This window comes from Sphaerodactylus townsendi, linkage group LG14 (genome assembly GCF_021028975.2).
Source record: "Sphaerodactylus townsendi isolate TG3544 linkage group LG14, MPM_Stown_v2.3, whole genome shotgun sequence".
NCBI classification, from domain to species: Eukaryota; Metazoa; Chordata; class Lepidosauria; order Squamata; family Sphaerodactylidae; genus Sphaerodactylus; species Sphaerodactylus townsendi.
Window position 1 is genome coordinate 38,853,428 of NC_059438.1, and position 12,479 is coordinate 38,865,906.

Here is a 12,479-nt window from a genome sequence, read left to right on the forward strand (position 1 = left end):
GGGAGGTTCACATTGCCCCTCTTGCATTCTATCTGTAGGAGATGGGTGACTGCAGTTTTACTTGGGATCACATTTGGTTTAAGTTCACCAGCAGTTCTGCGTTGTGATTTTAAAATTTTGGTTTTTAATGCATTGTATTTTATGTGTTTTATCTATGCTGTAAGCCACCTTAAGCTTTGTAAGGAAAAAAGGCTGCTAATAAATGTTTTAAATACATTTTTTAAAACCCACTTAAGTTGGAAGAAAGATCCTTTGGTTGGAGAACTGTGACTCAGAGGACAGTTGGAACCACAGAAAGCTATGGACTATCCCTATCAGTGAGAAAATATGTGCTCAATCATCCTGGGGTTCTGATTTCTTTTCATAGTATGCCTACAGGTACATAAGCCCAGCTTTCATTCTCAAGTAAACTCTTCAGCTTGGTCCCTGGGAACAAGTTATGTATAAATTCTATAGGACACATACTTTGTAGCTGTGAATTTTTCACTAAAAACCCATTTGCACAAAATGAATGAACTTTGCACAAATGGAATTTTTAGTGAAACAGAATGCATGATCTAGTATGCAAAAAACTCTCACTGGATTTACACCACAGGATCTATGGTGATTCTAATAATTTGTAGATGTTATACTATACCTTTCATATCATAGCAATTGTTACATATTCCAGATACAAAAGTCCTCAGTAATAAGATTCAAGAAATAAGAGACCAGAATGCCGTGTGCTTAATGTAGTAGTGCCCTATACCAGGGTCTCCCACAAGAACCCAGATGTTTCATTTACTACTGCTAGAAAGACTTATCGTTATTTGATGGATCTTTATGATTTGATCACTGGAAAAATCTACGGCTAGCTGAAAAATTATCAGACCAAAGGTATTGCCCTGAAGAGCTACTTGGCCAATTTACATGAGAAGAGTTTGAAGAAGAAGAGTTTGGATTTATCTCCCCCCACCCTCCTTCTCTCCTGTAAGGAGACTCAAAGGGGCTGACAATCTCCTTTCCCTTCCCCATCCCCACAACAAACGCCCTGTGAGATGGGTGGGGCTGAAAGAGCTCCAAAGAGCTGTGACTTACTCAAGGTCACCCAGCTGGCTTGTGTTGGAGTGCACAGGCTAATCTAGTTTCCCAGATAAGCCTCCACAGCTCAAGCAGCAAATCAAACCCAGTTCTCCAGATTAGAGTGTACCTGCTCTTAACCACTACACCACTGCTGCTCCCAAGGGTCTGAACAATGGAAAGTTTGAGATCATAGGGGGAACATACCATGTTAGCCTGGTGGTGTTGTTTTTTCAAAGACCCAGATTTGATTATTACGCAGATAAGTCATACTCTACCTAATTTTAAATATTCAGCTATGACTCAGTGGTAATTGAGACTTAGTGGTCAATAAGTAGTCTAAATTTTACAGAAGGAACGGCACGGGGTTGGACCCAGCCGACCTTTCCCCTCACTCACCTAATTCCTCTTCTTGCTACAGCTCTAATTCCATCTAGCTTTTGGGCATGCAAGTATCAGAATAACATCTTTAATTTTTAGAGGGATCTTCACCCATTCCCACCATGTGAAAAGATGGCTGGATCCAACCCCACTGTTATAGTAGAACACATTTTGTCACAGATTGTTTACCCTTTTAAGTCACTTTGGTTTGAAAGCAACACCACTGTGCAGCAGCAGAATAAGCACCAGATGCAGAAACTCAAGAGTTCTGGGTACAGAAGACACTCCACAAATGGGGTTTTAAAAGGTGTCATGAATTGTAAAATAAGACACAGGAACATGATCCACAGCTGGCAATTCTAACTCTTTGTTTGATAGGGTTAAGGAAAGCCTTTATACACAAAGGACACCAAATCCCAGATAGTGGTAGAGTCCTCTGAAGTTATTCTGCAAGGTGTCCCTGCCTTGAAAAATGTACCCCCTGCAGACATCCCTAGAAATTCCCCAGAGACTACAATGGAACCCAGTCAGTTATAATAGGAGAAGCAGGATAACTTGGAGAGTTATACTATATGTTATACTATACCTTTCATATCATGGCAGTAGTTACATATTCCATTTGTTAACTCGGGAGGGGGGGGGGCATTTTTCAAGGTACAGCCACCAAACATGAAGGTGGTTTCAGGAGAGTTTGGTTCAGGGAGTCCAATGCTATGGGTACCCAAAGGGGCAGCCCACATCTCCCATTAGAAATCATTGAAAACAATGGGAGATGGGCGTGACCACGTTTGGAACCCATAACCCTGAATCCCCTCAACCAAACTTCACCAAACTTGGCTGTTCTTATCAGAAGAGTCCACTGCAAGTTTGGTGCATGTATCTTGAAAAATTCACCCCCTGGAGAGGAAAACTGCAACCCCCCAAATTCCCTTATAGGCTCAAATGGAGCTGAATTTTTTCAGGAAACCCGGATATTTTTTCAGGTTTTCCAAATCACCTATTAGTGTTTTTCAGGTTCTTCAATAATTTTAAATCTAAACTCGAATTTTACCATTTTTTTACCTGCTCAAGCCTAGTCTTCCTCCAGCAGAAAGATCCTTGGGGCAGAAAACTTTTAATGTAAGGATCCACTCAGTACTGCTATACCCTGCTTCCTGCTGATTTAAAATCATAACCCCAATTTGATCAATTGTTCTTTTTGCCAGAAGAAATGCTCATTTGGCTTTGCAATGTCATGGATACTTACTATCATCTCCAACTGGCCCCGCAGAACACTGTGCCGGAGGATCGCGTGCCAGGTCATTCAACTCCTATCAAACAAAACAAACAATGCCAGAGTTAATTCAAAACTATCACATGACCTGTCCACAAAAGTCATAGACAAGGCTCCACCACAGATTTCTTTGTAAAAATAATGTATAACCACAAACCAAATATTGACAAGGGTTAAGAGGTAATATTCCTTCTACTTAAAGGTAAATTCAGATTACATTAAAAAATCAACAAAAAGAACCCCTAAAACAGTGATGGCGAACCTTTCCAAGACCCAGTGCCCAAATTGCAATCCAAAACACACTTATTTATCGCAAAGTGCCAACACGGCAATTTAACCTGAATACTGAGGTTTTAGTTTAGAAAAAATGTTTGGCTCCGAGGCGTGCGTTACTCGGGAGTAAGCTTGGTGGTAGTCGGTGGCTTTGCTTTGAAGCAACCATGCAACTCTTCAAATGGGTGAATCACAACCCTAGGAGGGTTTACTCAGAAGCAAGCCCCATTGCCAGCAACCGAACTTACTCCCAGGTAACGGATTGTGCCCAGGCCAGCCTAGATGCGTGTGTGGGGGTGATTCCCCCCCCCCCCACAACATGAACTCTGCATGCGTGCCCACAGAGAGGGCTCTGAGTGCCGCCTTTGGCACCCGTGCCATAGGTTCGCCACCGCTGCCCTAAAATTTCAATCTATCCTCAAGGCATAGGTTTGTTTGCTTCTATATGGTAGCTCTATATTGTTTGCAATTAGTATATAAAAACTGTGCAAATCACATATTGTGGAGGCTACTATGTCCTGAGCAATGGTGGATTGGAGAATGACTGGAACCAAACTGGCTGAAGACAGTCTCGTCTGAGCTACTGTTTTTGTACAGGAGGCAAAGTGGGCCTATGCCATTCTGTTGTCTTTGTTATACTACGAGAGAGTTGGCATAAGAAATGGATGGGAGAGGGGAGCAACCCTGTTAACCTCTCAGCAGCTTTTAGTACAAGCAACTCTGGTACCCTTCTGGATCTAGTTTCAGGGTTGGAACTGGGTGTTCTGTTGTGATTTTGGTCCTACCTTGAAGGCAGGTTTCACAGCCTGGTGCTGGAGAACTGCTGTTCTACCCGTTAGCACCTAGCCTACGGGATTCAACAAAATTCTATCTTGTCTCCCATGCTTTTCTTCTTTTAATTACATTTTATAAATATAAACAGAACAGGAACAAAAATTAAAAACTGTATCACAACTGACACAATTATATCAAAACCCAGAGAAAATATACATATATACATATATACATACATACATATATATACACATATATATATACATACATATACATACATACATACATACATACATACATACACATATACATACACACACACACACACACACACACACACACACACACACACATATATAAAAACATATTATCATTGACAAAAACAACAAACACATTGTATCACAACCACCAGATCACTGGTTGGTGTTGGCCTTCTATCCGCTTCGAGTTCCGCCCTGGAACTTAGGAAGACGTGATGTATCGGCGTAAAACATTTGCAGAGCCGAGTAGAGCAGCTTTCTGCACTTGGCAAACAGTGATTTTATTGATGTTAAGTTGTTGCAAGTGCTGTCCCAGGGATTTTGGGGCAGCACCAGTGCGCCAGTCACCACTGGGATCACTGCTGCTGGTTTGTGCCATAGACGCCGCAGTTCAATTTTTAAATCTTGATATTTTGTAATTTTTTCTAGTTGTTTTTCTTCGACCCGGATGTCATTGGGTATTGCAACGTCAATAATCCACACTTTATTGTTCTCGACGATGGTAATGTCTGGTGTGTTGTGCGCCAGTACTTTATCTGTTTGAATTCTAAAGTCCCATAATATTTTGGCTTGCTGATTTTCAATCACTTTTTCAGTGTTATGTTCCCACCAGTTCTTGGGTGTGGGAAAACCATAATTTTTACATAAATTCCAATGAATCATTTTGGCAACTGAATTATGCCACAATTTATAATAAGTCTGCGCATCTTCTTGCATGAGCTGAGTATGTGATCCACAGTTTCATCCAATTCAGTACACAGTCTGCATTTGGAATTGTTAGATGTTTTATCGATTTTTGTTTTTATTGAATTTGTTCTAATCGTTTGTTCTTGAGCAATGAGAATTAATCCTTCTGTTTCTTTTTTTAGTGTTCCAGATGTTAACTATTGCCATGTTTTGGCAACGTTCACTTTTCCACTGATTTTAGCTGCATATTGACCATGTAATGCTTGATTATGCCAGTTTTCTGTTCTTTCTTCAGTATTCTTTTTTTTGTAGCTCATACCTTCAACAACTTCAGATTTTGTACTTCTTTCTGGGATGGTTGTTGACTACTCTTGATGTAATCTGCCAAAGCATGCTTTTCTTCTTCTACATATTATTATTATTATTATTATTATTATTATTATTATTATTATTATTATTATTATTATTCAGCTTATATACCACTTTCCCCTCGTACAGATATAATAAACATTTGACAGTGAGTGATGACAGCAGTTATGAACAATAAATAGTGGTGTGATAATGAACATTAAGTAGTGATTATGATAATTTTAGCATAATTCATAAGAGACCTCATGCAGTATTTGACAAACCCAATAGTGATGTTGAAGATGCTATTATAATAAAACAGAAAATTGTGCAGCATTGGTATTGTAAATTTCAAAAAATACTTCCACAAAACTGAAAATTAAATCCACATATAATTATCATATATTCATATATATTTTAATACAACATTAAGAGGATTATAAATAATCCATACATATTTCAACGACCTCCCTTTCTGCTCCCCCTTTTTTTTAGGGAGCTAAAAGGTATCCTTGAAAAATTTCAGTTGGATCCATGAAGTGTCCTTATCTTCTACATCAAAGAAACTCTCATAGCTGTTTGGCGGTAGAGGGCTTGAATGACAGAGTACTGGTATATTCCAGTTTTTCCCATAAACTAGATTTGGAGACTGAATTAAATGCTGCCTTTAAATCTACAAAGGCAGGATAAAGTGATATTGGGCCCTTTGAAAGATACATTTGGATGAGCTGTTGGAGGGTCTGCCCTGTCAAGTAGAAGCCCAGCATAGTGCTTACTGATGATGCTCAACAGGCTAATCAGCTTCTTCAAAAATGGCAAGAAAGATCTGTCAAACTATTTAAGCTGATTAGCCTGTTGAGTGTCATCAGTAAGCGCTATACTAGGCATCTACTTGACAAATTCAGCAGCTGGTTAGAGCAAGAGGAAGAGGAAGGTTTCAGGGCAGACCCTCCAACAGCTCATCGAAACGTATATTTCAAGGGCTCAACATCACTCTGTACCACCTTTGTAGATTGCAAGGCAGCATTTGATTCAATCTGCAGATCTAAGTTATGAGAAAAACAGGAAGTAGTGACAGAAGACTCTGTTAGTCATTCAAGCCCTCTACAGCCAAACAACTTTAAGAGTTAGATGTAGATGGTTAGGGCACCTCATGGATCCAACTGAAACATTTTGAGGTGTCCGGCAGAGATACCTTTTAGCTCTCTTGCTGTTTATCTTCTAAATTAACAATTTGGTATACTGCCTAAATGATCACAAGCTACACTCCCTCCCCCAAACTTGCTAACTGGCATATCTCAGCATTATTATATGCTGATGACACAGTTATCCTTTCCAGACCCCAAATAGGGTTGAAACAAGTTCTAAAGAGGTTTGCTTCATATGGCAAAAAGAAACATTTTAAGCTCAATTACTGGCCCTTGGAAGCTGCCCAAAAAGTAGGATCAGGAAGTTAAATGGTCCTAGGCGGGAGATAGTTAACCATTTCAAATATCCAGTGGTAGTCCTGAAAACATTTGGCTTCAAAGTAGATCACAGTAATTGTTTTACTGAGCTGGGCAACAGATTAGCTAATAACATGTTTAAATTTCTATAAACCAAAGGAGGCTACTTTGGCCCTTCAGTTCAAACTGTTCCAGGCCAAAAATTGGTGCAACTTTTGTATGGATCTCGCTAAGTGCCGCCATCTTTGTGCTTTACCATGTGAATTGAGGTCCTCAGAGCACCACTGCAAGTTACAAATTGTGTGTCAAATTCCAAGGTGCTGCTTAAAACGCACATGACAAGGGTAGAAGCCAGAGTCTGCTTATCATCTATATATGTGTTTGGCGAAAGGGCAGCTTAGACTCACAGAGCCTATTTCCCCTGATTCTTTAGGACAATTATCAGTTAAACTGGCTTAAAACAGTTCAAACAAATCTTGAGAGACTACTGGGCTTCTCCCTTGCAAGCTCTCCCATAATTACACAAAGAACAAGCAAAACAACGGGTTAAACAAAGAGTTGAAGATACAGAATGCCAAGTGGATATCATGAGGTCACCTGACTTCAAAGCCCCTGTAAAGACTAGATCCACACTTATTTATCCTCACTTGGATATTAATAGTCAGAAAATTTTGATTATTTTGGCCAGGTGTTCAGATTTAGAAATATTCCCTATACAGAAAAATTATGCCCACGTCAGGCAACATGATGTCAATGGACTACGGTGTTTTTTTTGCCATTTGCATTTCAATGAGGTACACATTAAGTTCACTTGCCCGTTATTAGAAAGGTTTCTGAGCCAATTCTGAAAAGGCAAGACTTGATCAGCTCCTTTCTGATGAGAACTCTCAGATTTCACATCAAGCCACAAAGCCTTGGCCTTTGGTTTACAAAGCTGCAATCTTTAAAAGAATACTGAAACATCGCTTGAGTAGTAGAAAGGTCTCCAGGCAGTCCAATCGGAATGGGGGGGATCCCTCTCTGGAACCGGCATACCCCTCCACAACCATGAGTGTCCATTCCACCGGCACAAGGGGCAAATGTGCCGGCAGAGGGGCAACTTACCCAGGCAGCATGCAGCTCCGCAACACCTGACTCTGAAGCATGCTCAGTCATCCAGACCCGCCAGCACAAAACACTGCGTTGGCATTGCCAGGGGTATTCCCTTAGTCAGCCTCCGGAGCCCAGTCAGCCCCCATGCACTGGCATTACAACTTCCATGCCGTATCTCTAGTCTCCCCTGTGGAAGAATTCTGATTTTTTTTAAAAAAAAAAACTTGCTTTGAACTTTTTGGGTTTCTTGCACCATGGGAAAGTCATTTGGAGGGGAGGGGCAGTGGTGGGACAGCATTGTCTCCACCTGTCAGCTCTGGATTGGACTGCTAGCCTATTTTTTGTACATTTAATCTAATTTTAGTACTATTTTAATTGAAATAAGTAATTCAATTCCTGAAATGAAACTGTTCCAATGATATATAACAATTTTATTACTTGTAATGTATTATTTTTAATTGGTCTATGACTTGGAGCAGCAGTGGCGTAGGAGGTTAAGAGCTTGTGTATCTAATCTGGAGGAACCAGGTTTGATTCCCAGTTCTGCCACCTAAGCTGTGGAGGCTTATCTGGGGAATTCAGATTAGCCTGTACACTCCCACACACACCAGCTGGGTGACCTTGGGCTAGTCACAGCTTCTCGGAGCTCTCTCAGCCCCACCTACCCCGCAGGGTGTTTGTTGTGAGGGGGGAAGGGCAAGGAGATTGTAAGCCCCTTTGAGTCTCCTGCAGGAGAGAAAGGGGGGATATAAATCCAAACTCTTCTTCTTCTTCTCTTCTATGTTAAGGTTGGATCTGATGAAGTCAACTTTAGCACATGAAAGCTTATGTGGGAATAAATGTTTGGTTTTTTTAAGATGCCACGGGACTCGTGCTTTATTTTGCTGCTACAGCACAGCTTTATTTTGCTGCCCTAACACAACTACCCACCTGAAACTGCATGCTCTTTATTCATATTTCACTTGTCTCTCTAAGTTAAGTCCCGGTTTGTCACATTCTCCCTTCTTCCAACCAATCCCCACAATTCTGAAAGAGACTGTAATAGGCCCAAGATCTGGTACTCAGTTTCTATGGCATAGCAGGAATTTGGGAAGTTATTTTATTCCCTGTATCCTCGCAACACTGTCCCCATTTCTGTGGAATCCTGGGGTGGAAAGAAAGGTTTTCTGGGAATTCTAGAGAAAAACCTGTCCCACTGTTACAAGAAGCTGTAGTCATCTGGAAGATACAAACAAATGGGCAGGGCCCCTACTTCCAGGCCTGCTTCCTTATCAGAAAAATAGCCAGACGTTTTCAGTTCCATTCGTGAAAAGCTTCTTTATCCCCAAATCGACGCAATGTCCAGTTTTCCTTACAGTAGACATTTGGCGATGCTACACAGAAGGAACCCCTGTCAATGGACAGGCAAGATTCCTTGCACAGCTGAATTAGCCAAGTTCTCACTAGACCCCTGATGGTCTAGCACTTATACAGCTTAGGCTGGAGGAAGGAGAGCAACAGAAAGACAGTAGATGGTAATGAATTGTCTCCAGAAAGAGGTACCTTAATACTAAGATTCAAGTCTACAGCATACTAAAGCACACAGAACTCCCTCTCAATGATCACTGAAATGGTGGTATGGTGGCGATTAGGGGCCTGTGCTCATTACTTTCAGAATACTTTGAATCGCTTATTCCCATCACTGTTGAAAAGTAGCTGCCAGCTACCATCTTGTGACCATGGGAAACTTCTGATAGACAAAGGAGACACTCCTTCTGCAACTGACTACAAAAAGATTGGATGGGAGCCCCCTTAAATAAAGGGTTCACCAGCCAAAAAAGTGATTCTCCATTAGTACAGGTTGTAGGCAACTTCAGCTCCCCATGAAGACGGGCTCTCCTTTCTCTGGCTATACCTCCAACTGTGCCTGCCCTCCTCCAAGGATGGTAGGGGGGAACAAGAGGCCTGTCTTGGCTGATGTACGTTGGCTCTTTGAACCAACGGGAAGTCACACAGCACTGTTCATCTGCCTTGATCAAGGAAGCAAGAATAAAAACTCAACTCACCTGCTCAAGGGGACAGGAGGGCTGGTTGGTTAGCCCTTGTCTCTAGAGTGACCTTCTGCAGGACGTCGTCCTCTGAAGAATACTTCTAGCTCAAACCGCACAATCATCATCATACCCCCACCCCTATGCAGGGTAAAACGGGGAGGTTTATTCCTAGTTCTGATGCCCTATATTACATCCAAGTGTGTCAATGACCAGCCAAAGAATCTTCAGGAGATGTACGTATTGTATTTCTGATGTCAAACACTGAAATCAACGAAAGGAAAAATCGCTTAACCTGGCCTGGATTGTACCCTATTTTTTTTTCTTTGCAGAGAAACACTGTTCAGCCCTCACTTTAAAAAAAAAAGCTCTAGGTATTTAGTCACCAAACAAGTCATAATGCTTGGTGTCGTTACCTATGCATAAACAGTCCAACCAATTTTTAGTATTACTTCCCCTAGAACACTTATAAAGGGTGTACTGTGAAGGCCAAGTGATTGCTTGACCATAGGCTTTTTTCCTTACTCTCGTGTAAAATAAAGGGTTTTTTCTGGCTGCAAATATTTCAGTGGCTATATTCATCCATATCCAAGAAACATACATTAAAGTTGAAAGCCATCATGGACAACTGTTTCATACTAAATAATGAGCAATGGTCTCTTCAGAGAAAGGGAGGAAGAACAATACAACCCAGTACAGGTTTGCAATAACACATTTTATAAACACTTCTTCTTTTTTTGCTTTACTTAGTACAATCCTTTTATCTCAAGTATTTTCCTTAATCTACTGCACAAGTGCTACCATGCTGGTTAGAAGTTATTTTGTTATTGCTGTAATGCACTGGCAAAATACCTTCTCAGGGGGTCAGTCTAGAGGTTCTCAGGAAGACCTGAACAGTGATGGCAGGTTACTAGGCCACTTTCCAAGGAACCCTTGGTCTAGGGGAGTTTCCCTGCAAGGATAGGCACCATTTCCCCCTTCCAACTGTTATAGACAGCCCTTCCAGAATGAGATTTCCACAACCTCCTGAAAGAGGGAAGTCAAAGCAATAGCCATGGGTGTTCCAACTTGAAAGAATTAGATGAGGATGCCACAAAAGATCATTTCCAAATGCAAGTCCCTTGAAAATAACTTTTTTGTTTTAGCCACCTCCAAGTCTCAAAACTAGAGAATGTGACCATCCTAAGATCTTTTGAACGGCACGGCAAATCGGAAATCATCAAGAGTAAAGCTGAGCATATTACATTATGCTTCAGGTTCTGGTAATGAATCTGATCAAGACCATTTATCAGTCTCAGCAGATATTCAGACAAGATTCACGAACATGTGCGCTGAGGCTCCACACCCACAAAAGACAATGCTGAATCAACTGCAGAAGCAGGTACAGACAGGCCATTCTGTGGCCAGGAGCAGACACTGTGGGTGAACCATTTGCATTTTCACATGTGGAGTCAGAGCACTGTATTATGACCCCTGAGGCCCAGTGGTAGAGCATACAAAAGATCACAGGTATCTGGGAACTTCCAGGAAAAGGACCAGGGAGAAGGTGATGTGAAAAGACCTCTCCTCAACACCCTGGAAAGACACTACTAGTCTAAGTAGACCATATTGACCTTTGTGGACCAACGGTCTAGTGTGGTGTTGTGGTCTGAGTGTCAGGCATAGGACCTGGAACAACTGGGACTGAGAAGCCCACCAGGTGACTTTGATCAGAAAAAAGTAGGATATAAACAAGATATCATATAAGGCTGCTCCATGTGTCTTAATGTGTACCCACAAACAGAATATCACTGGGTATCTGCCTTGCCTTGCTACAGAACCCAGATCAAAAATACTAGTTAGCACAACTATGAGGTAAGGAATGCACAAGCCTAACAGGAAACTTCAGTCCCACAGAATTTCCATAGGGTGGGAATTTTTAACAATTTTCCCCGTCCTGCAGTAGACCCCCAGTTCCCACTGCACACGTTCATAAGGGCTCTGTTTTTCCCAGGAGTAGAATGGAGGGAGGAGGAGTAATTTGGAGCTGGAGAAAGGACGAAAATTCACAAAAGGTAATAATGCTACCATGTTCACATTGCTGGTCCATACAAATGAACTACTGCTCGGCTTTTCAATTTTATGGGTTTGCGTACAGTAAGACACTTTTATTGTATTGTTGCCGATCTGTATTGTATGGTTGCCAATCTGTAAATTGGCCCGAGGCAGTTCTGGGAGGAACGATTAAGCAATTCAATAAATAAACGAACAAGAAAAATGGGGTAGGGAGCAATCTTAAGCAGCACTACTTCAAAAATAAGTCCCATTTCATTCAGTGGTACCTGCACCCAGCAATGTACACGCAAGATAGAAGTCTTGAAAAAGTACTTCCAAATGTTGTAGAATATTGAATGTTGTTTGGAAGCTTTTTGTGCTGCAGTACATATCAGGAGATGGCCAAGCATATTGCTCCTACAAGAAGGGTCCATACCCCTTGCTTGTCATGCGTTCTTCTGTTGTCCGCATCGAGCTGAAAAACTAATGTTTGAAGAGACTGTGGTGGATCAAAGGACAAAACACCATTCCGTATACAGCAACCTCAAAGCTAGGAACATGCAGAGATGGGAAAAAACTAGTGTAGAAGGGTTAATTCCTCACAGAGCCTTTGTGAGTGGGTGACATACTGGAAGTGAGTGAAGTTTAGAACTCAGAGTTCCTGACAGGCTTATGGGGGGGGGGGGGGGATTCTTGGAATCAGAGGGTTCGGAATATTTAATGTCTGTGTACAGACCTCTGGTGTTGACAGCAAAAGTTTTTTGGGAAAAGGACCCTATTCTGGCCAAAGAGGGAAATAAACTTCTAGGAACTTTAGGACTTCTAA

The 12,479-nt window shown here is 41.4% G+C and overlaps 1 protein-coding gene across 1 annotated transcript in view; it reads right to left on the minus strand.

Moving 5' to 3' along the window:
* Positions 1-12,479, minus strand: part of UBE2D2 (ubiquitin conjugating enzyme E2 D2) — a 33,044-nt gene that overhangs the window by 11,974 nt on the left and 8,591 nt on the right. Inside the window, exon 2 of the mRNA XM_048515657.1 lies at positions 2,687-2,750. Within this exon, the coding sequence (XP_048371614.1) occupies positions 2,687-2,750 (64 nt within the window). The remainder of the gene's footprint in view (positions 1-2,686; positions 2,751-12,479) is intronic.